The following is a 25,556-nucleotide window of genomic DNA, read 5'->3' as shown; positions in this document are numbered from 1 at the left end:
GCACGCGAGCGCAAACAGCTCCGACCGAACAGAAGGCTGTGCCGCTCACGCTCCCTGTGTAGTACGATGGGTACGATACACACATACACGCACACACTCTCACAACCTCGCCTTCCCCCTGCCGGCACGAACGAGCGCACCCCTACTACTGCTGCGTGTTGTCTGTGGCAGCAGCAGCAGCAGCAGCAGCGCTGCGCTCTCAGCCTTTGCCTGCGAGTGGTTTAGTAATGAAAAATCCGCGAAACAGTACGCAGGCGGCCCTCTCACGCGCGATTCCCACATCGTTTTTCGTTGTTTTCTCGTCGCGGTCGCCGTGTGGCCGTGTCTGTCGGTTGCGCGTGCTGTCGGTCGTTTTGCGTGCCCGTGCGTGAGTGCATTTTTGGTACCGCTGTCGTTGCGCGCGTGTTCGGTTCGAAATTGTTGCGCTTCTTTGCGTGAAAATTGATTGCCTTGAGGTGTGTGTGTTTTTTGTTGTTGTGCATTCTTTTTTCAAGAAAAGCAGAGGATTACAAACCCACCCCCCCTCCCCTCAAAATCAGTGCAGCGGTTAGTGAACAATTATTGTTGTGTTTTGGTTTCTTCATCACACACCAACACCGCATCCAAAAACACCCCCACACACACACACGCACTCTGTGGCAGCAGCAGTAGCAGCAACTAGTTATCAAACAAGTGCTTGTGCTTTCACACAAAACCGGCTGTTGTGATCACCTCCAAATATCACCAACAAAACATAGTAAAAAGTGAAGCTTCAGTGAAGGAATTGCGTTAGTGTCAGCAAATGCGAATTTAACCAAAATCAATTAAAACACAATGATTTAGTGCAAACAAAAGGAAAGGAAAACGGAAGCCGAAGCAGCAGTGATGGAATTTCAGTTTCTGTTTTAACATCCGGAACCTTACAAGCTGCCGTGGTGTGGAAAAGCGTGTGCGTTTAAACAAACCAGTGAACAAAGAAAGCAAGAAAGAAATTTTTGATTTTATTTCAAAAGAGAATATACAGTGCAAAGTGCAACAAAGTGCATCCGATTGTACCCACTCACACACACACACACACACACACATACACATATGGTTTTGATGGCAGGTGGCAGTGCCAGTTGGTGTGCCAGTGAGTAGAAGAAATCGACCGGGGAAAAAAGGAACGCAGCAGCAACGCCAACGGCAACGGCAGCAGCAGCAGCAGCAGCAGCAGCATCAAAAGCAATGATTCAGGTCGATCCGGTTGGATATCCGCCAAATGTGAAAGATGAGTCCAGCGCCGATGAAGGTGAATACACTTACCTGTCCACGACCCTGTCCTGCACGTCCATTAAAACCAACTTCCCGACGGCAAAAACTGTCCCAAAAGGGCAGTTCTTCGCTGTGTGGCAAAACTCGAGGTGTTTATTGCTGTTTGAGGTTGCTCGCGGGATGGTTAGAGAGCTCGGATTAACAACAACGCTAGCGAGGGGGGAGAAGGGGGGAGAGGGAGTGCAAAAGAAGTAATCAATTATATTTCTAACATAACATTTACCCTCTGCGCCACAAACAGATCGTACGCTCTTTCCCTTGAAACTCCAAAAAAAAAAACCTCGCCGAATAAACAACGATCGGCTGACCAACCGATCGGTGGGTTGGTATGAAGAGGAGGATGAGGAAACCGAGCTGACCGAGCAGGGCAGCTGCTGCCGGTGGTGGCGGTTGGGAAAATAAATAAATTTTCCCTAGTTCGTGCGGGATTTTCCCCCAATTTAATGTCGTCTCTTGCGCTCTCGCGTGATCTTTGTTGCGTGCAGTTTTTTTTTCCGCGAACCACATCCGCGAATGGTTTACTCAAAAGGGCCGTCTTTTTTTCGCTCACTCTCTGCTTTCTGTACAGTGAAAATGAGAAAATCGATCGCGCCTATTAGCGTGTATACGTGTGTGTCTGTGCTCGTTTTGGAAGCGTTCCCCGGTGAGGTTTTTTTTTTTGGCGGGGGTTTGCAAAAACCGGCAAAACTCACGCACTCACTCGGGCTAGGGGGCTGGTTTCTATCTAATCGATTTATTTTATTTTGCATTTCAAACTGGCCCGCGGGTAGAAGATTGCTTTATTTTCCAACGCTGATCCAGCTGGAGGTGAAAAGCTTTCCCCCAATGTACGCTTGGCCGCCGAGCGAGCGAGCGTTGGGCCAATGTTTACGATTTATTAATCGAATCGATGTGGAAGCTGCAAAACCGCCACAGCGTGGTGCTAATAATGTAATTAATACACTGATTTTATGTTAAAGGCCGCGTACGCGGGGACGACATCTGGCGGATGTGCTGAACGCGTTTATTTTGCACACACAGATGCACCCAACAGATGCACCCACCACACAACCCGATGCAATGCTAAACATCAAACCCGAAACCGCGATTAAAATCCCCGACACCAGATATATATATATTTTAACCCCCGGTGCCGCTAGATAAATGGATGGATTTAGATAAAGGGAGTTTAATTGATAGGTGTGTACGTGTGTGCTTGCGATACAGTAGCTGCCCCAGTTGGAGGTTTAAAACGCCCGTGTGTGTTTGTGTAAAATGTATATGAGGAAAGATATGCATCAATGTTGTTTTAATCAATTGCCGCTATTATGAACAAGGATGCAGCGTTTATTATTTATTTTTTTTTTTTTGCGGTAAGATAAAGTACAGTGATGGCTGTCATTTGATGCATTCATGGTGAACAAATGTGAGCAACGCTTACTGAAATTAAATGTTTTACTATCGAAATGCCCACTGGAACCTTTTTTATTTCCTTCGCATTCATTAAAGTATGGGAGTGATTCTTTTTCATGAATATCCTGCCATTTTACATGTATTAATGCTATATATTGTAACACCAGTAAGACTTTGGATAGCGTTCTATTGCTATCTTTCAATAATAGACTCACTTGATTTATTGCATACAGAAGTGCATAACCACACAGTCATTGTGGTGGAAACAAGATATGAGTATCATGTAGCAGCCGGTGCCGCTTTCGGTAGAACTATTGAGGGTCCTTGACTTCATTTATCGCTATCACTTTTACTTAACTAAAGAATTAAGTATTTCTGATGTTTTTTAGAGAATTTAAACAATGTTTTAATGTATTGCCCAACACATTTCTTTTTTCTTTTATGAAGTTCACCAAACCATTTTATCTTCTTTTGCTACGATTGAGTACGCACACTTGCTTTCAATGAATGATTATTTGAGTTTTCAAGCAACCTGTAAAGGTTTTTAGCATTTAAAAGATTTTGTGGTGTATTTTTTACATGAGAAAGATTTATTTTCCTTATTATCAGTCACTATCAATGAAGAACGTATGGGTATGGTTCCAGTGCACCACGAAGTACAGTGAAATCTCCCCAAGATGTAGTCTCTTCAAGTTAATTGACGGTTAACAAAAATATCGATCAAAGGATACCATGTTTTTCCCGCAGTTTCTTGGATAATTCATAGCAACACCTTCAACCTTATAAGATTCATCTTAGAGAGATTTCACTGTATTTCAAATTTGACAGTTTTTGTTTGTTCATGGAGCACATTTTTGGAAACTAGACAATGTTTGAATTAATTAGGTATGCTTTAACTCGCAAGGGATCAATTGCAAAATGATTTATCTTTTTGATTATATTCTAAAGCATAAGGAAGGAAATATACTCAAAGTAAGGAAATATACAAATTATTTAAAGTATTCTTATTGAACTAGTAATTCAGTAGGTAACACCTACAACTTTCTTCAAACAGTCTTTTGTTTTATTGGTATTTTTGTATTTAAAAGTGATTTTTGATGTTTTCTGATGTCCTCGTAGCGCATTGACCGATTAATTGTATTTTAATTGACTTGTTTGAATTGTACAATCTTTCTGCTTCGTTGTGTGAACTACTCTTTAATCCCATTGTTCACTGGAGCCATATAATATAATAATTTCAAGCGCTTAGTAATGCTCCAATTTTTCCCTATGATTAATCAAACGCCCTCTGTTTCAACCTTGCGCTTTGTCTGTCCCCCTTTTGTTTGCTTTGCTTTTCCGTTTGCTAACAAACTCTAAATAGAGCACCAATTTAATATGCATTTAACACACAGACAACGGCCATTAACAGTATCGCTTGCAATCATGCACAAACAGTACGCTTCAAAAGGCGGGCCCCGCTGTTCGTTTCAGAGAATCAGCGCAATGAGTAAGCAAATGATATGATAAATGTCGTCTTACAACCAAAACCGCCAAACCGCCGGGGAGAGGAGAATGATTGCATTTTGCGACCTCGCCGATCGCCGCCGTCGATCATCATCATTATTATGGATGGACGTTTCTTCGTGCGCCATCGAACGACAAGGGAACACGGTGTGTGGAGCACGCAGCAGATGAAGGGAAGAGGGTTGCAAGAAGAAGAATGGGAAACCAGTCGCGGAACCAGTGGGGCGATTTTGGGCGGAGTTACGAGCGCGTTATGATTGCTTGATTGCTTGACTGTCGGTTTGAATTGTTCGTGCAACGAAGGGGATGGTAATGGTGGTGAGCCGATTGTCAAAAAGGGAGGGAATGCGTTTTTTTTTGTAGTTGTTGGTGTAGTTGTTCGTTATTGTTACGTCGCCCGCCTCGTTGGCTACACATTGGGCTGTGATTTTCCGTTTTCGGCGAAGGGTGCCGCCCGACCCGATGGCGACAACGACTACGGCGAAGGGTTTTAATCGAAAAAGATTTGCACACACACACACACAAATACACACACACACACAAATACACACGCAGACACTCTGTCACACCAATCCGATCGATGGATTATTGCAGCATTTGTGCTGTTGCTTCGTTTACGTAGGTCTATTCGAGAAGCCCTCACACAGGCAAATGCATTACAACACACGCACACAACCATAATCTCATAAATTGAAAGGGATCACATTCGCAAGGCACTCTAGATCGGTTGCTCTAGTTTTGGCGCAGCACAAGAGCAGCAGCACTAGGAAAGGAGCACTAGATTTGGTACACTGCCAAAGATGCTTGTGGATGACTCGGTGTTTGGATGATGCATTGCATTTGCGTGTGCAGCGCGAGAAGCTGCGCAGTTTTTCCTTTATTGCAACTGCAACTCTGTATTTTACACAAAAACACACATTGTAACAGCACAGTTATTGAAAAGCGGTTAAGATTTCACGCGAACGCAAGCAATGCGCCATCGCTCATCGCCGGCCAAGGTCGTTTATAAGTCAGAAGACGCCACGTGAACGTGAACAGGAAGAACAGCGAGCCCCAAGGCAAGAGAAAGAGGCAGCGTTTGCATTTGGAAAACGATTAACCAAAAGTGTCGTAAAACGGCCCCGAACTTTAAACTTGCCCGAAAGGACATACACATTTTGATATCGTCATTAGCCGAGGGGCTGCGTCTGTGGAATGGGTTTTGTGTGGAATGTAATTTTTCGCCCCTAGATAAACTTTAATGAAGCGCCCCTTCCCCCTCTTCTTGGCTAGTTTCAGACCCATCGGGAGAGGTATCCTTTTCACGGCCCGGAAACCCTTTGGAAAAACCCCAAAAATGACCGTCATTAAGTTGGAGATAATGGACGAAGAAAACAAGCGAGATCGACCCGAGATCGTTCCGTTTCATTCCTGTTTCCTTTTTTACAAAAAAAGGAAAGGTTAGAAAAAGCCATGGAATTTGATTGCTTTTTTCCCAGTCTTACTTTTCGACAAAAAGTGAGTTGCGTCGCTTGGTCCTTTGTGACCTATCCGTTTTCACTATTGGAGTGATTAAAAATTAAGATACAAACCTCTCGGATGCAAATGCAAACCGGTTGCCCAAATTGGGAGATTCGGGTACACATATCCGAGAAAAATACGGAAAAGCGTTTAAGGCTCCCGTAAATGAGCTAACTTGGGAGGCCCTTTTTGTAAAGAAAATCCAAGAATGGTTACAATATCACAAAAATGGCACCAAAGAAACCGTTTAAAACTGCAAACCACCACCACCTTTGATTACGATGAGCATTTTCTTTTCTTCTTCTGAGTGACTTTAACGGAGCAAAACCAACAAAAAAAAAAAAAAGACTCGACCCAAACCATGAAACGGGAGCAATAAAATTGTAATCCAGCACCGTAAAATGGGCGGGCAGAGGAAGATAAGAACCGCTTTTATTGTTATGGTTATCCCCCGGGTTAAGCTTGTACCGGCACCGATGTACGATGTCACGAATCGGCTCGTCCGGTTATTACCATCACCATCAGCACCATCAGCAGTGTCTTGTTATTGTGGTCGAATAGGTTGCCCGGTGTGTTCGTTGTATATCAGTTGCGGACGATTATGAATGAGGTTTTATCGGTGTACCACTCGGTGCCTTTCGGTGCGTTCGTTTAAGCAATATTTGTCGATGGTGATGTTGATCCAGCGCAAACATGGTGCAAACGATCAGTCAACGATTGGGGTTTGATGCTTACCCGGCAATAAAGTTTTGCACATCCCGTCGGCACAAGAACTGTCTTCCGTTCGCTTTACATGGCTTTGGCTTAGCCGGGAGACTAATTGGAAGATGGAGACGGCTTGTAGGGGCAGTGTAAACAGGTTCCTTTCCTATCGATGAACCCTCTCTCTCTCTGCCTCTTCTTTCTCTCTCTCTCTTTCGATGAGCGTATAAATTACCCCTTTTTTGGGGCCAAACGTCAGTAAGGAAAAGACGCTTCGCAATTCCTCGCACACGACAAACCAATTCCCTTTTTGCTCCAACCGTGTTCTGCTGTGGTCTTAATCCACGAGCTCGAGCTATTTTCTCCGTGTGTCCCAGCTGCCGGAAGAAAAACATGCCAAACCGTCAGCTTTTCTCTGTTGACCAACAACCACCCTGCACCCCTGACCATGTCTCGCTCTCTCTCTCTCTCTCTCTCTCTAATCGCGGTGTGTCTATGAAAATGGGCATTAAGCTTACTGACGGGCCGCGCGGGCTAGTGTGCCGGATCGGATATGGATAAATCGGACAGATCGCACCACCATCCAGACTTCCCCAAACTCCCCTTTAAATTGATGGGTTTTATGTTGGAACAGGGAATAGGAGAGGAAAAGTTCGAAGAAGATCAGCAACATCTCGAACTGGTAATTGTGGTCAGTGATTTCGTTTCTGGCCCGGCCCGTCGTTCGTCGTCTGGTCCCTCAACTCATGTTGTTTTCTCTGTGTGTGTCTCTCTCTCTGCCATCGCTGAACTCGTTTTGTCCCACACCGATAAGGGATACCAAGCGTGTGCGTGGTGTGGAAAGAAAATAAACAAAGTGAGGTATACGATCGCAAGGGATCACATGTTGGGACGCGCTCCGTGGGTTATCCCGCGTGGGCCTCTTGGCTGACCGGCTGAACAAACGGAAGCTGTGTCCAGATGCGTGGCCAGCCAGGCAAAACATAAAAGAAGCTCCATCCAGTCACGCATACAAACGGGAATGAAACAGTCAAAAGAGTCGGCGAAAAAACGAGACTTGAGTTGAGTCCGAATTTTAAAATGGACACGCAATGGAAGAGCTTCAAAATTCCAACAAACATCTAACAGCCAACGAGTTTGTGTGCTTATATCTCAACACACCAACACACACCAACACACATACTCACAAACTCCACTAACTATTGATTGATCGGCAGGAAATATGCGACCCCGTGGGCTCATCATAAGACACAAGCGAAGGCGCACGCATGCTTAGGGAGGGCAGCAGCGGCGAAAGAGACCGCGCAACACGCGGGTTGATTTTTCCGCGAGTTTCGATCGATCGATCCATCGACCACTTGTCATGTTTGAGCGTGATTTGATCTTGTGTGAGTGTGTGTGTGTGTGTGTGTGTTCGTCTACGCTTTGTCTGCGTTTTTTGATAATCGGGGCCGGTTGTCGATTCCATCACCGCCAGTTAACCACCATTTTGTTTCGGTTTCGATCGGTTCTCAAATTAATAACTCGTTTTCCTCACATTTCGGGGAGGTGAAGCGAACTTCTCTCCCTTTCTCTCTCTATCACTGTCTCTCGATTAAATTCCCATACAGGAGGCCATGATGGTTTTGTGTTGTTGGCAGTGTGCTGCCTTTTGTTAATGTGTTGTACCGCGTTGGCGTTGTATTTGCGTTCGAATGCGTTCGGAATGCAAAATGTGCGATTTAAATGAGAGCAGTGCGTTTTTGTGTGAAGGTGTGTTTGTTCAGCAAAATTGTGACCGAAAAACGCGCGTTAATTCGTCCCAATAACCGTATGGTAAAATGGTAATAAATAACGCTGGGAAGGCTACCCCCAACAGCCTTACCAAAAGGGGTTATTTTGGGGTCAGGTTGGGTGGTGCGCAGTGAGTGAAGCAAAATGGGTGGTTGATTTATTAATTTAATTTGCCAGACGAATTATAATTAGTCCGTGGCGTGGTGATTTTTCGCCTTTTTGACGCCTTCTCGGGGTTGTACGAAGTACCAGTACGAGGGACAGTTTCACCAAACGCATTGACATTAGCATAAAGTGCATAATATGCCTGTTGATGCCCCCCCTTTGTATCTGAGGTCGTTAACCTGTCCGGGTTTGAAGTCTTCTGCTGCTACTGCTGTTTTAGCATAATCGGTTTTGGGAGGAAGGTTTAACCTATTACGTAGCTGCGAAAGTGGTGAACACACATTAAAGCGTTAGTGGTTACCATGGCTGCCTAATTTTTCGCCCGCTTGAAGCTCAACTCGCCCTGCGGGCGAATATTTAAACAGTTGGAGTTTCGGGTCAGCTGGCGAAATTAATTCAAATTGGTGCCGTGTTATTTGGTTGGACTTCAAATTGAACACACAAATGATAAAAATGATAATGTAGCTTTCACGTATAAATGTTGACATACTTCAAGCTTGGTGGACGTCTTCTTGGAGCCTTTAGTCTGCTGACTTATTAATTTCAAAACCCCGCACTCGCTTCCAACCTATCAGCAACGGCAAGGGCTGCAAGGGATGAAGTGCATACATTCAATTGATAATGGAAATGACCGCTTCTTGCTGACCGACTCGATTGATGATATGTTGGAGTGGGATAGGGCGGATGATGAGGCATTGCAATTGATAAAAGGGGGCGAGGGCAGAAAGACGACGAAGACGAGCCGAAAGATGTGTCTTCTAAAAGATATACACACACACACAGGGAGAACGAAGTGCTTGCTCAAACATAACCTCTTGCAAAAGGTTTTCGGTGAGCATACGTTGTAGGCAATAAAATAAAACGCATCCAATAACACGTACATACACACACACAAGCTGGGGGCAATGGAATTGACCACATCAGAAGAATTGGACTGTGCACTGAACAAACTGAACAAGGATGGAGTCAAAAAGGGAGGAAAGGGTACGATTGCTGCACATAAACGAACGAAAGGAAAGGAAAATCAATTTACAACACGCCCTGCTGCACACACGATGGCTGCTGCCATCATCCTTCGAAGCACTTTCCTGTGCTGAAAAGGGATTTCAGATCGCCCTTTTACTTTGCGGGGAGTGGGTTTTTGGGTGGTGGTTGAAGCCGGGGGGATGCTGCTTCAGAGAGAGAGAGGGATGGGGTCGCTTTGGAAGCGAAGAGCTGAACCCGGTGGTCAGTTTTGTTGTGTGTGTGTGTGCATACATATCGATTGGAGAACACCGACACCGAACGACCACACCCGGCACAACGACCGACCGAGCGACCGATTGAAGTTATTGCATTCAATTTCAGACTTACACTTTTCCTTTCTGGCCAACGTTAAGCATCGTATCCCCCGTTGTCCTTCCTTCCTTCCTTGTTGGACGCTGGTTTTTTTATCGTTCGATTGTCAAACACTGTTCTTTTTTGTTGTTATGAAATGTGGATGAAATGGGAACCTTCGGGATCTTATTTTATATCCAGGACTTGCTGGCAGTACGGAGCAGTGGTTTGGATCTTACATATAGGTGCATATAGGTGAATGCTTTGCTTATCTCGTGTCCAGTTGCCCCGTGGCTTGCTGTGTGTGTTTGTATCTTTCAAAACCACCCCGAGTATGTAGAGATAGAGGCAAATAAATTAACACTCCTGATGATGGGCTTGTGTGGCTGTGTGGTGGCCACGGTGCATTGGAAGTGCCGCGCGGTCGCGACCGAAGATGGCACCGTCACTGGCCTTTGGGCAGTCCCCGGGTGATTGAAGGGTGGTAGTTGTGTATGCTTCTTGTGCTATGGTTCGTTTCGTGTCGAGCATTGATGGAATGTGTTGGAGCAGGTTGGCAAACATTAGCAAACGTTTTGTTGTAAATTTAAATCATTTTGTAAGGGTAAAAGCAAAGTTAACTGTCTGTGTCTTTAGGAATGTGGAATTATTTGTGATTGCGGTTAGTTAGTATGGCTATTTATGCATTTATACTTGCTTCAAAATTTGTGTAACATGTCTCTCTTTGATTTGTTGACAACGGCTCAAAAGTACCTCTGAAATTACAAATCATTGTTAATATTAAAGCTTAGATTTATGGTAACTCAACTAAATGTAGGCAATCATCATTTTACTTGATTAAAATACCCTAAAAATTTCCAACTCTGGTATGTTATTGTACTGTTATTGAATTACATTATTATCAATTTTTGTGTGAGGTCTACTCTGAAATCATTAAAGTGTTGTCTGAGTTTCTCTTTCTTTTCAATAATTGAAACCTCTTTTGAAGATATTGTTGCGCAATGCTTCTTTAAACTACCTGTTTTTTAGAACTAAATTTAAGCTTTTTGATTGATTTTTGTAATTTTAAACCACATTGAATTTCCCAAACCAAAGGTCCTCAAAGTAACTACGACTTCAGCACCGTAACTTTCTTTCAAAAATTGATAAAGCATTTGAAAGAAAATCCAACCAGATCCGCTTATTTATTTCTTGCCCTATGCCACCGCTACACCCAACCAATCCTTCTTTGCATTCCTTTTGCATGTGTTCAATCAAAACCCTCGGCCTCGGACCTTTCAAAAACTTAAATCACCCGAATTCGCCTGTCCAATCAGTCCCTTTCCCCCTTCCCAACCCCAACCGATCATAAAAAAAAAAACATCAAGGATACCGCTCAGCCTGGCTCAACCAGTCCGCCGCAGTGTGGGATAATGAGTCCGAGCCATCTGGGAGGGCCGCCGTAACATGGCGCGGACGACATTGGCCTGTGTCGTGATCGTGATGCGCGTCCTGATGCACCCGGGGAGGGAATCCGCCAATCCGCCAATAAATAACGGCATTGAATCATACGATGGAAAAACACCAATCAAAAGAAGAGAAAAGGAAGAATAGAAAACTGATCAACCGGACAGTGTGACACTCGACGGGGTAAAGTGTATTGGTTTCCCCGGCCAGTGCTCCAGTTCCGAAACCGTTTCCGTCTCCGGGCCACCTGGGGATCGTTCCACCCATCTTATTCCACACGATTGCAAAACATAAATCCCAAAAGCGGAGCTAAAATTTATAATAAATATTACATATATAAATTTACTGCCCCGCGCCGACAGACAACCAATCGGACAAAACATGCCCCAGTGTGGGGCTTTTTTTTTGTTTCTCTCTCTCTCTCCCGTGCGATCTCGAAGCGCGAGCGCCTTTTAGTTTCAGCGTGATGGGACATAACGCAGCACTGGGGAGGGTGGGCCCCGCCTGTCACTGTTTGCCTCCTTTTTGTTGCCTTTATTTATTTGTTTGATTTTCGTTGGGCGTTTGCGATAAGTTCGCGACGCGTTGTCCCTGTTGTCGCTCTGGCTGTTGTGTTTTTTTTGCGTTCGATCTGAGATTCGCAAAAGGCGCATTCGATCGGCCGGAGCCGTGCACTCCTAAAGGGAGGTGATGTGCCGTTGCCGTGTGAGTGTTTAATTCTCGCCTTCTGCCTTTTATGCCTAATAAACGAATCCTAAATGGTGCGAGAAATCGTGTGCGAGCGCGCGCGCGCTTGCGTCCAGTCCGCGCGACGAGGAGGATGATCGTCTCCAGCAAACACAAACGTCATCGGCCAAGCGCACATGGGTTCGATCGAGCGTCATCTTTTCGAACGCATCGAAGAGGGAGGTATGGAAAGGGGAGGGGGGGGAGCGAAGGCCGGAGATCGAGAATGAGGATCAGGATGAGGATTTTGATCGGTAAATGTAATGTGTTTGCCCTTCCCGGACCGGGAGTGCGCGTACATGATCGAGAGCCGTGCGAGGTCGTGGAACGGGCCCCAATGCGTACGTGTGTGTGTGTGTGTGTGTGCGTGACAGACAGAGGGCCCTTTGGGACCGACCAAAGAGGAGGGAGCTGGGGTCTACAAATGTCGATCGATCGGTCGGTCAGTCGAGCGAGGACTTTTTTACTCGCGTTTATCGACCGAAAGGGTGACGTTGACGATGGCGAAGGGCCATTTTGCCCTTTTCTCGTGCTCGTCTGTCCTCTTTCCTCTTCTGGAAGCCTTCCCCCCCCCTCCCACCCGGTTTGGGACGCGGGTTTATGCATCGTTATTAAAATATGGAGTTCTGCCCTGTTCGATTTCCGCCTGTTCCTTGAAGTTCCTTCGCTCGATGATGCGGTGGTAGCCTTCATCGAAAACAGAATCACCATCCATCCTTCAATCGACACCCGGCTCCAAGTCCTGCACAGAATGGAAGGAAAGAGGTAGTACGTGTTGATACGCGTATGCCTGTGTGTGTTGTCTTGTTGCTCACACACACACACACACACACACACACACACGCCCGATTCGAAAAAGGGGAATGCGATCTCATTAAAACGCTCCCTCTGCACTCAATTTATTGACGCTTTTCATTTCGCCCTGGGGGAGGGACGGGGTTGGTATGAAAGGGTGCCCCCGGGAGGGGTGGTGGTTTAAATGTACCTTCGGTGCGCACTTTATATGGATTAAATTTTTGAGGTTAAAGCGATCAGCTCGCGCTCGCTCGCGGCGTTGATCGTTGTTTATTACCCGCGGTCCATCGATCAATGTACTTGCGCTGTAACGTTTGCGCCTTCGATCGTTCTGTGTTTGTTGCTTGTGTTTTTTCTCCTTTATTAATTCGCCTTTCTTATCAAACATGATGGCCCACCGGCCATCGGTGCGGGTTGCATCCCCTTTTTGCTGTGTGGTGTGGTGGCCCCATCTTCTGCTCTCATCCATATCGGGCGCATAAACATGCCAAAGGTGTAATGTGCAAAAAGGGGCAATTTTTATCACACACACATACACACACACACACACACACACACACCAACCTACCCACACCCTTCAAGCCTTCCTGCAGCCTTCCAACATGAACGCAAAGACTGGTGGAATGCAAAATACGAGCTAGTGAGGGATAAAACAAGTTTTTCCCCTTTTCCTCTGGAGCAGGGCGAAGATGTGATCGCGGTACCGCGATCGGGGTGCGCAGAGCATAATTTGCAAACGAACAGGACAGATTATTGAAAGCGAAGCGAACGTACGTCGGCATGTGAGATGTCGAAGAAAAAGGGGACTTCCCTTCCCCCTTGCAGCGGCACGTCCGGAAAAGGGCTTTATTTAAATTTTGATTTCGGCCCAGCAACGGCCAACGGAGCGAAAACGTGTTGCCATAATTTTACCTCACCTGCACCTTCCCTTTTGATCTTAACTCTGGTTTTTGCTTTATGCAGTGATTTTCTCATCTCGGAACTCTCTTCCCCCTCTCTCTCTCTCTCTTTCCCCTGCACAGATATGAAGGAGAATGGTTGTACAGATAACGAGCACACAATCGCGAAACCGTCGGTACAATTGTTAGCGAAGATGTCGGAGGAATTTGCCGAAAAGGCGGCCGCGGCGGCCCGGCTCGGCGACCATCATCTGCATCATCCGCACTATCAATCGGCGGCGGCGACTACGACGACCGGACGCCATCAGCCGCAGGATCGATCCGATGCCCTCAACGAGGCGGACAATTTAAGCGAGGACGAACACAATGAGGACGACGACGAGATGGCCGACGGACGGCGCAGCTCCAATGCGACGCTAGCGGCCAGTGCAACCGCGCCTGTGAACGATCGTGCCAGCAGCGATCGGGAGGAGTCGGCTGGAGGGGAGGAGAAGCAGCCGGCGGGTGATTGTGCCACCGGCCGAAGCAGCCCCCGTTCGCCCATCTCGCTGGTGGGGCGCGTGAGCGTGAACGAGGGGCTCGGTTCGATGCTGGCCGGCGGCGATCATCATCGTGACGAGCCGGCGAGCATTGCAGCGGCCGCCGCTGCAGCCGCCCTCGGTGGACCGGCGGCAGCGGCCGCTTTGGCAGCGGCAGCAGCAGCCGCCGCAGCAGCCGCCAAAAACTCCGCCAACCCTGCCGCCCTCGGTGGTGCCCTGTCGGCGGGTGACTTTAATCCGGCCGCCGCGTTCGGCTTCCCACCGGCACCGCCGCACGGGCCGGCGCCGGGCATGTCGATACAGGCGTTCCAGAACGCGATCGCCCAGTTCACGGCGAACGCGCTGGCGAACAACATGGACAACGATACGGTGGTGAAGAATCTGGCCATCCTGCAGTCGGCGCTGTTTACGCTGCAGCAGCAGCAGTTCCTGCAGTTTCAGCTCATCCAGCATCTGCAGTCGCAGCTGGTGAAGAAGCAGGCGGAGAAGGATGAGCTCGGCGCGAGCGGTGGTCCGCTCGCCGGGTTGGCCGGGCTGGGTGCGGGGCTGGCCGGGTCGGTGGCCGGGGTGGACAGTGCAACGATCGGTTTCCTCAACAACAACAACAACAATCACAGCCAGCACAATCACAACAAGCAGCAGCAGCATCACACGGGAGGAAGTGGTGGTGGCAGTGGCAACAGTAACGGTGGCAGTCGACACCACCAGCACCACCATCAGCAGTCGCAGGGCGTTAAGAATGAGCCGCAGGATCTGCGGAAATCGTCCCACAGCTCGGTGGCTGGGGATGGGGACGAGGAGGAAGAGGTGGAGGAGGAAGGCATTGAGGATGCGTTCAGCAAGAGCTACCAGATGGCGAACATGATGGCGGCGGCAGCGGCCGCGGCGAACAAATCGCACGTCCCACCGCACGTCAGCGAGCTGCTGCGGCCTTCGATCCATCCCGTACCGGAAGAGGAACTAAGGTAAGTGGCTCTTGAATGAATCATTGCTCTTTTTTTAGTGACATGAATCTGAGTAGAAGAGTTTAAAGTTGTTCGAAATTGCTATCTCCTTTGTGAGATTCATAAGCAGGGTAGATTAATTAGTTTTTGTGATTCAATTCACTTGGAGTGATTCAGTTTTTTTAAATTAATTTTAAGTACTTCTCTGCGTATTGATTCAATTCATATACTCATTCAATTATCGATTCAATTTATTTTGAGTATCTCACTCACTTTCTGTTCCAAATAGTGATTCAAACTCTTATGCTTATTTTCACCCAAACTCCGTCTAGGAGCTCATTTTTATGTGATTTAACTTATTCTACGGACCTAGCAGTGACTCAATATTTAAAGATGTGAGAAAAGATTCTTAGAGTGATTTATTTCTATGTTTTGGCTATTGAATCGTGTAATGTGGTGCATTTGAAATTCAAATCAATGTATCTGAATCGAAGAAGCACTAGGAGTGAGTGCATTGTGAATCATAATAGAGCAGAAAGAGTGAATGAGCTCTAAGACTGATAAAAACTCCTTGTGAAGAATTGAGTCCCTAAATTCACTTGCAAACTTCAACTCACTCGCTCGCTCTTACTCAAAGAGCTACTAATGTCTATTCCCAACAGTCGATTGCATTTAGTTTTATTTCTCCCTCTTCCTCTCACTCAGAAAACCGAAACCATCAGACTCCGCCGGCAGTATGTTCGGGCTCGGTGCGTCCGACAAGCGGCACTCTTCCAGCGAACAGCCCACCCACGGACAATCGAGCTCCGTGCCGAGCTCCCTCGGAACCTCCAGCTCATCTGCCTCCACCACCCAATCGCTCGCATCGACCAGTGCAGCCTCCGCCGGCCGCTCGGAGAAAGATGAAATCCTTCCCTACCACCAGGAGCACCCCGGTTCGACCGGGAGCTTTTCATCGCTTGCCGCCAACATCATCACCGACCATGCGCCCTCCATGCTCGGTGAACCGAACTCGCTCGCGATGCTCGAAAAGAAAGCCCAGGAAGTGCTAAACTCCGCCTCCCAGGGCATCCTCTCGAACAACCTGCTCGACGAGCTGGCCTTCGCGAACGACAAATCCTCCCCAAATGGACGCAACGATGCGGCCCTGTTCAAGCATCGCTGCCGGTACTGTGGCAAAATCTTTGGCTCCGACTCGTCCCTCCAGATCCACATCCGATCGCACACGGGCGAGCGGCCCTACAAGTGCAATGTGTGTGGCAGCCGGTTCACGACCAAGGGCAACCTGAAGGTGCACTTCCAGCGCCACTCGGACAAGTACCCGCACATCCCGATGAACCCGAACCCGGTACCAGAGCATCTGGACAAGTACTTCCCACCGCTCATCCCGCAGGAAGCGCTCAAGGAGCAGCAGCAGCAGCAGCAACAGCAGCAGCAACAACAGCAACCTCCGGGCCAGTCGCCAGCGCCACCTCCAGCCATGCCTGGTGGAGCCGGGCCCGCCGGTCCTGCTGGGCCCGCCGGTTTCCCGGGCGTAGTAGACGGTCGTGGTGCACCACCGGGCTTTCCACCGCGAAGCTTCTTCCCCGACTTTTACATCCCTCGGCCACCGCAGCTGCAGGAACTGTTTGGAGCGGCTGCGGCGGCCGCAGCAGCCGCGAATGATGCTAGCGCCCGCAATCCTGTGGATCTGTCGCAGATGAAGAAACCGGTCGAACCACCACCAGCGCCACCACGGGAGCAAACGCCCGAACTCCGGAGCATGCACTCACCCGACCTATCGAACGATGGACCGGCCCAAGGGACAAAGATCAAGCAGGAACCGATGGAGGAGTCGTTGGATCTTTCCGACAAGTCCACGAAGGTGACAGGAGGATCGGGACGATCTACTAGCACACCGATCCAGCATCATCATCATCGGGATATGGACGAGTCGAAGGATGGTTCGAAGGAAGATCATCCAATGTTGGATCATTCGGATCATCTGAAGGAGCACGATAATGGAGGAGCACTAGGGGCCGGCGCTCTGAGTGCCCTCAATAGCTCCACAAGCGAGAAAGAGTTCCCACTGAAGCTGAAGAACAACTCGATCGAGAACTTGGCAACTGTGCCGTCCGTATCTCCCCCTTCTAGCTCCTCGTCCGGCTCGCTCTATCAGGACACCGTACTGGACCCTTCGTTCTACGCCGCTCATCTCCCTCGTCCGGACAGCAACGACAGCTCGTGGGAGAACTTTATCGAGATCTCGTCGGAAACGTCCAAGCTGCAGGAGCTGGTGGACAACATCGAGAACAAAACGTCCGAACCGAACCAGTGTCTCGTGTGCAAGAAGGTGTTGTCCTGCCGCAGTGCCCTCCAGATGCACTACCGAGTGCACACGGGCGAGCGACCGTTCCGCTGCAAGATCTGTGGCCGATCGTTCACGACGAAGGGCAATCTGAAGACGCACATGAGCGTGCACCGGATAAAGCCACCGATGCGCACGCTCCACCAGTGTCCCGTGTGTCATCAGAAGTTCTCGAACATCTTCGTGCTGCAGCAGCACATACGGTTGCACACGGGGGAGATGACGGATCTGACGCCGGACCAGATTAAAGCGGCTGAGATTAAGGACTACGAGGGTGGAGTGCATCCACCACCGCCCCATCCGGATGCGCTGCGGTTGAACCCGTTCGGGATGCGGCTAGCTAGTGAGTTCCATCAGCAGCAGGCACATCTCGCTCAGCAACAGCAGCAGCAGCAGCAGCAGCAGCAACAGCTACAGCAGCAACAGCAACAACATCACCACCAGCAGCAACAGAACAAACGATCGCTCGAGCACTCGGACGAGGAGAATGACAGCGAGAACGGAGCACGACCATCATCCGTCGATCGGGGCGTCACCCCGATCGGCAAGCTGCCGAAGGTCCCTATCCACGAGAAACTCAAAGTGAAAACGGGACTCACCTCGCCGGCACTCGAAAGCCAGGTGGAGGATCTGCGCACGATGAACCTGCAGCGGCTCTCGATGCGATCGCTGCCACCCGCCGATGATTCGTTCTCGCGCGATTCCTCCTCGGCCAGCCCAACCATCGCCAGCGCCAACATGTCCACCGGCTCGGATGCCAAACGGTTACGCTCTTCCAGCCCGCCCAGCAACTCCTCCCCATCCATGCACGGATCGCGCCGTTCGCCCATTTCAACCCCACCGACGGTTGGTGGGGCGGAACAGGCGAGTGCTGCCGGGCGGGCCGCGGCTGCCGCGGCCGCCGCCGTTGCCTTCCCGTACGGACCACCGTTCCTCGGTATGCCCCAGTTTCCGCCCTTCATCAATCGGCCCCCATTCCTGGGGAATGTGCCGATCGTGCCGCCCGGGTCCAGCATGCCACCGTTCGGGCTGTTCGGTAAGTACCGCACAAGCACCCTCATCCCATGCTCCTCCTGCCTCCTTTCCAGCTCCACGCGCTCCTCCTTTTGCGTTAACCCTTCTTCATACACGCCTGTCACCCCTATCTTCTTGCCATGCCTGCCACGCCTGCCAGCCAGCCAGCCTGCTGCCGATATTGTCTATCGCTGCATCGCAACAAAAAAAAAACTCTAAATTTTGAATCTTTTCGACCGATCTTTTCGTCTTCGCTCGTTCACTCGTCTTACACACTTCCTCTCCCCGTTTCTTCGTAGTATCCTTGTAGTGTCCACCCATTTCCTTTTGCCGCCCAGCTCCTCTTCCTACTCCACTCCTAAAAACCCCCCCCCCACCCCAAAAAAAACCGTTAACCATATCGTTTCAGAAAACATATTCAGATTTCTTATTACAGAAAATTTGATTAATTGTAGGCGTTCGTGGAAACACAACAACTTGTAATATTTGCTTTAAAACTTTCGCCTGTAATTCCGCACTCGAAATTCATTACCGAAGCCATACGAAGGAGCGCCCATTCAAATGTTCAATCTGCGATCGAGGATTCTCTACCAAGGTAAAGGAACGAAACCAAAAACAAAACCCAAAAAAACAAAAAAAAAAATACAAAACCAAACCAAACAACTAGCCACTTTCCTTCTCTTCTTTTCCCATTCACTGGTGTCTGTTTCCCGTCTGTGTTTTTTATTATTTTTTGGTCCTAGTCGTTTGGTGGAGTATTGTTTCCTGTTTTTTTTGTAATGTGCAAATTAGCAAATCCCTTCTTTACCTCCTTTACCACTTTGTTTACTCGTTTTTCGTACTATTTTTTTGTCTATTTACGTTTTTCCTCCATTTGTAGCATATTTTGCTAATTTGTTCTACCCTTTCTATAACTTCCTCGCAGGTGTTTTGTTCTTTTTCCTTTCACTACTTTCACTGTTTGGTTGTGTATTTACCCTTTTCTTGTGCATTTTTTCCATCATCAACATTCCTTGTTTTCTTGTTTTTTTTACTCACATCCTCTCTCTCTCTCTATCTCTCCTTGTAGTGTGTATTTAAAACAAAAAACAAAACAAGAAAAAAAGAAAACCAGTCCTCTCTCTATGTGTTTGATTGAGTGTATTTTTTGTATGGCTACGTACTCGGAATTTGTAAACGAAACAAAAAAGCATAATTCACACACACACACACACACACACACACACACACACACACACACGAAAGCAATCTACAAAGAACACAAATCATATTACATCCGTAACGGAACAAGGCACTTTTTAGCTTAAAAATGGAATAAAGTACGCTAAAGGCAAATTGCTTGTCGCCACTCCTCAATACGAAGAAACGGAAGGAAAATAGCGATCGTGAAATTAAACAAAAAAACGATCATTGGGCCAGATTTCTTGAAGAGTAGTAATCGGAGCACATCCAAGAAACACCCGCTGCTTGCTATCCCTTTATTTAAGCTTCGTTTTTGTCCTTTCCCAATATGACAAGGCTCTCTCTCTTGACAAATGTCAACATTTGCGCCACGTTGACAAGTTATGAGAGCCGCTCGCTCGAGCACAAAAGCGCTTTTTTGTGATGTTGCAGTGGATCGTGACAGAGGACGCAGTGTGCGCGAGGATCGTTATGGTGACAAACAAAGGACATATCGGTTTTGCGGTTCGTTGATTCGCAGGACCGTTGTGCCTCTCTTGTCGAACGGGAGAAAGGTTGTCACATTGGAAGGACAAACCATGTTGAATGGGAAAAAAAGGATCGACTAAAGGGAATTAAATATGTTTGTTACGCGTGGTGAAATGATATTTTTCTTCCAAAATTCCTTTCATCAACGCTGTTCACCAACGCAGAAAAGGGAACAAAAAATGCTATTAGAATCACCATTTACCATTTGTCATCATCTGCCCGTGCACGGCACAAAAGGCAATACTTTGCTTTCAGTGCAATTAAGCTGCCTTATAAGCGGCCTTGCGGCACAAAACAAGCAAGACTCACCGGCTTGGGAGGATTAAAATAGGCGATTAAATGTCGCTCGGTATCTGAGAAATGGGCTTCAAAAATTGAAGCATTTTACACAAAAATAGCACCAGCAACAGATTTCATGCTCGGTTTTTCGCCGGCTCGGCCGGCATCATACGGGTTTGGAAAGCGAAAACAACACGCACTCGCCCGTAGCAGGAAGGGCAGCGAATGCCGTTTTGCCGCGAACGATCCGATCGATCGATCGATACCGGTAGCTGTGGTTGACATTTCGGTGGGGGGTTTTCACATTGACAGAAATGTGGGGAATTTTCGGGGCTGAGGCTGCGATGAGTTTCAACAGTTCATAAAGAAAGTGCGCGGTGCGCGAGAGCGATGTGGCACTTGATTGGTTGGGCTGACATTTAGTATGCGATTGAGCGACAGGGAAAGGACGGGGAAATATCTTTGCTAACGGACAAAAATAAAAGAAATCTATCACACTACTAATTGCAAATTGTTTGCCTCCTAAAAACAGCCATTCGTCCCCGGTTTCATCTAGCTTTCGAAAGGCACATTCGACATCCCATGCTTGCTTATGCTTTTATTTGCATAGTTTTCATTGCGAAAAGATCACGAAGCGGGAAAAGGGAAAGAAATGATACGCGCTGTTCTCGCTGTGGTCTAAAATTACGCATCCGAGAAGTGCATCTTTTAAATTGTTTTTATGTTGCTTCAACCCCTTCATCTTAGTGTTGCTACTTCTTTCGCGCTCTCTCTCTATCTCTCTCTCTTCTCTTGCCCGTTATTTTTGCGCGACATCGACCCGATCGACTGTACGCACCGCGTATTAAGAGTATCGATATCGAGACACGCACTGCTCTCTTGCGCAATACGCACAAGCACGTCGCGCGCATTGTAGGGTTTTTGCTGCTTGCGCGACAGTGTGGTTGTATTTTTCATCTTCTTATCAGCTTTGTATCGGTGTGGTTTGCCTCTTTTTTTAAATCTATTTTCACCACTTCTTTTACCATAATCGCTTTTACCCGCTTGCGTGTATTTTCTGTGCGTGTGTGTCCTTCTTTTCCTTCTTTTCTCACTTTCTATCCTTATTACTGACTGCTTGTACTGTTCGTGTCTTCGGTGTGTTATGTAGAAGCTTGTTATTTTGTTTCAGTGTCTCGCGTTTCCTTTTCCTTGACTTATAGGTTCTTTTTTGTGGTTTTTTGTTTTAAATTCCCTATCCAATTGCATGATGACTGTTGAAACCAAAAAAAAAACCGGGAAAGTTACATAAAAACACACTACAAGCAGCATTGCTCATTGCTACCGAATACCTCAACACAAAGTCGGGCAATAAATTAGTGAAATGTTTTTCCACCCAATGCAGCAAATTCTTGCATTGGAAGAAAGGAAGTGATTTTAATACGGAAGGGATAAAAAAAAGACAAAAATCAAAATAGAACAGGAATGAAACGGAGTATGTGCGGAATGGAGAACTGTGGGAAAAGTACTAACAGGAGGGAATATAGGATAGTTTTACTGATGGAATAGACCTATTTTAAGCTCGCTCAAAACGATCTTTCTCGATCGATTCGGTTAGAGTCTTTTCCCAAGTTCTTTAAATTGTTCTCTCTGTGCGATTGTGTGATTTGTTGTGATGTGTTTTGTTTGAATGTTTTAGTGTGGTATTGTTTTTTTTTAGTTTATGTTTGTTTCTTGTGTTAATACTCTCCCCTAACTCCTTTCTCTTTGCTTCCCTTTCCCCACTCTTTCTTCTTCCCTTGCTTCCTACCTTACTTGAAGAGATACTTGTTTTTGTCTTTTTATAAAAACTCCTCAAACTAATCGAACCGTTTTCTTCGCCTTTCTTCTCTCTCTCTCTTTGTCTTGTTCGATTCACTCTCCGCAGGGAAATATGAAGCAGCACATGCTCACACACAAAATCCGTGATATGTTCGGCAGCTCGGGTGGCAATTCCGGGGATGAGTCACGCACTCAAACCCCACCCCAGGACAACCATTCGCAGTCGTCCAATGGTTCGGAATCGCATCACCACAACCACCATCAGCAGCAAGACGGCGGTGCGCAGGACTTTTCATCGTCCGGCAGTGGTAACGGTGGTGGTGGCGGTGGTTCTCATCATTACGGTGGCAACCGTGAGCGGTCGAAATCTGCCGGCTGCTACGACGATGGACCGTCCAAGCCGACGATGGACCTGGGCGAACATGGTGCGCAGGTGGAGAACGAGAACGGTTCCAGCAGCCGGGCCTCGTGCGCCTCGGACCGGGGCAGCTCGCCAACGCCGCTGATGGCGGGCAGTGCGGCCGCGGTGGCAGCAGCTGCTGCGGCCCATGCCGCTGCTGCAGCCGCCGCCGCCGCAGCCTCCAACAACAACTACAGCGAGTACGGCATGGGTAAGGAGGTGACCGATCTGAAGAACTGGTGCCAGAAGCTGAAGGAAATGCCGGAAAATATTGCCGCGAGTTGATAATGTGCGCCGGTAGGTTCGGGCGCTTCCGGGCGGCGTGAGGCGGACGCTTGATACAACACAACACCGGAACATGGAGACACGACACCAACACACACACACACACACACACACACACACACACACATAAAGACACATCAACATGAATCGAATTTCTTTCTACCAAAGCTGAAAGCTGACAAAAACAACGACAAAAAAGGTGAATCAAGATGGGCGGCTGCTGGGGATTTGAGCCAACAAACAGAACAAAATAATCAAAACACACGACGACTGTAGGGAAGGGGGATGGATGGATGGATGGATGGATGAATGGATGAGAGGGAGAAGAAATCGCTGTGTTACATATCAAGAAATGCTTTCCCGTGTGTTTTGTTCAACCATTCACCATACTTTCCTCACTGCTCCATGCATTCATAGAGCACTTCGTTTTGTAAATAGCTAAAAAAGCGAGGAAGCGAGGAAAATTGGTGTAACTTCACTTAAAAAACATATAATACTGTGAAGTTGAAACGTCCTCAAAGTGTGAATTAAAAATGAATAAATAACAAAAATGTTATTTAAGTGCATAAAAAAAACAAAAGAGATGTGTTAGTTAAAGTCACACAAAACAGAAGTAAAACAAAAAAAACAAAGGAACACTAAAAAAAACAGAAAAAAATCGAACAAAAAATATAAAACAACCCTCCCCAACCCCATACTCCCCACAATCTATAATCACTGTATGTGAGTGAATGTGAGTGTGTATCAATGTGTAAGTGTATGTAAATGTACAATGTATCGTAGAAATGGCAAAAAAGTAGTTCAAACGCTCCAATTAAGTTGGAGCAAAATGTGCAACAAGTGGGCAAATGCGACTGGAAATCGTGGTGAAAAAATCAAAGTTAGCTCTGAGCGATAGCAAGAAAAACAAGAAATAGTGTATGAAAGAGAAAGAGCGAGAGAAAGAATGTTTGGTGATGCTAAAAGGCTAGAAGAAAGGGAGAGAAAGAGCAAGAAAGCGTTTTGTTTGAATGAACACACAAAACGTGCATATTATCAAAGACAAGAATGAAAAAAAAACCCTTATATGTAGCATTAAGTTTTAGGTGTGTGTTTGTGTGCGTGTATGTGTGTATACATAGAGCTGCGACAGCAAACTATGAAGAGAATAGACGAACAAGAGAAAAAGAAAAATCATTAAAAAAACACACAGGAACTGTAAGGAAGGAAGGAAACCAAACAATCTGAACATGTATGAGCAGAAGAGGTAGTAGAACAGCAGCGAGCGAGCGAACGTGTTTCAAATCAAATCAAACGAATCAAGCGCGCGACGAGTGAATGAACGAATTTTGCTTTTATGACCGATGTTGTAGCTACTTTATTCACGAACAAACACTGTGTTATAATCATAAAATGAGTAAACACAACGCGTATATTACAAAAAAACACACACACACATATATAAAACATAAACACACCCACGATACAGATGCGAAAAGAAAGAATGAAAAACAAAAAAACACTCATAATGCACTCTCAACGTATGAACACAAGTAAACAAAAAATGCATAAAAATGTAACAAAAAAAAAACAACTGTTTTATATTAAGATGAACACGTGCAAGAGCAGCAAAAACAATGGGCAGAATGAAGCATCACCACAAAACATACAGGAATTTTTGCAAAGAGAAAAAACAAAGCAGTTAGTTTATGTTTTTTCCTTTTTCCTTGTTTTTACCTTTTCCGCGAGAAAGCTGAAATTTGTTGTGTTCCTTTTGATTTGACAAAACAAAACTAAGAACATGAAAAGAAAGTTGTAAAAAACACATTTTACTTTGTTGCGTATTCTCTTCAATAATACTACTACTACTACTGGACGAACTAAGGAGTGATGGAGCTTGTCCCTCGTCCCAGTTCCAGCAGCAGTTCGCAATTCGCAATTCGAAAAAGGAAAACAAGAAATGGAAACAACTTTTTGTGATAATTTATGTTATACTACTACTACTACTACTACTGCTACTGCTGCTACGACTATTACGATTATCACTACTACTACTACTAGTACTACTTAGCTACACTGGGAATATTATTATTATTCGTAGGTATTTATACTTTTACTTTTAAGGCGCTGTTTTCTCTTTTTTTATTAATTTGTATTATTTCAAATTATAATAAACCAAACCACTGTGGAAATGAAAATGATAAAATGAAAATTATATCCAGATTTTTGGTGTCTTTTTTTCTTGCTTTTTGAGAGGGGATTTTCAAGAACATCCGAAACGAAGGGGAATTTGGGGAATTAAAATAGGACTTCCATAGGGCTTTCCAATTCCGCTTTGAAGCAATCAGCAAAGATTAGCTTCTATTTTCGTGTAAATAATCATCCCACAAACACACGTGTGGATATACAGGGAAAATACAGGACGCTTAATTTAAACAAAAGACCTCATCATCATCATCATCATCAGCATCATCTTCATCTTGAACCTATCAAGCTACCGGCACATTATCCTTTCCGGTCACGCAAAATTCGATTGCTTAGCCTTAGCATTCCCTTGCTACTGTAAAAACTGTAAAAACCTGCCAGGATGGAATCTGCCAGGGCGTGAAAAATAATTACTGCCCCTCGCCTCGCGCTTTTGCAAGTCATGTCGAATCATCGTTTATTATGTAATTTATTCGTAACGCCGCTCAAACAGGACCTGTTACGGGCTCTGTTTTGGCAGCATGTTCCCCTCGACACGGT

The 25,556-nt window shown here is 46.7% G+C and overlaps 1 protein-coding gene across 3 annotated transcripts; it reads left to right on the top strand.

The window, feature by feature from the left end:
- Positions 1-90: 90 nt before the first annotated feature.
- On the top strand, positions 91-23,792 carry LOC121596038 (homeotic protein spalt-major-like). Of its 3 annotated transcripts, XM_041920605.1 has the most exons (5): positions 91-1,270; positions 13,638-15,018; positions 15,703-18,380; positions 18,814-18,953; positions 22,254-23,792. In XM_041920605.1, the coding sequence occupies exons 1-5, from the start codon at positions 1,207-1,209 to the stop codon at positions 22,830-22,832; spliced, it is 4,842 nt and encodes a 1,613-aa protein (XP_041776539.1). In that variant the 5' UTR covers positions 91-1,206; the 3' UTR covers positions 22,833-23,792. The 3 variants fall into 3 exon arrangements, with proteins under 3 accessions (XP_041776539.1, XP_041776540.1, XP_041776541.1); XM_041920606.1 differs by lacking the exon at positions 22,254-23,792 and having other exon boundaries at positions 18,795-18,940; XM_041920607.1 differs by lacking the exon at positions 18,814-18,953 and having other exon boundaries at positions 92-1,270; positions 22,254-22,397.
- The last annotated feature ends 1,764 nt before the right edge of the window (positions 23,793-25,556 follow it).

Source organism: Anopheles merus, chromosome 3R (assembly GCF_017562075.2).
Source record: "Anopheles merus strain MAF chromosome 3R, AmerM5.1, whole genome shotgun sequence".
Taxonomy (NCBI): domain Eukaryota; kingdom Metazoa; phylum Arthropoda; class Insecta; order Diptera; family Culicidae; genus Anopheles; species Anopheles merus.
This window is presented reverse-complemented; position numbering and strand designations above follow the sequence as displayed.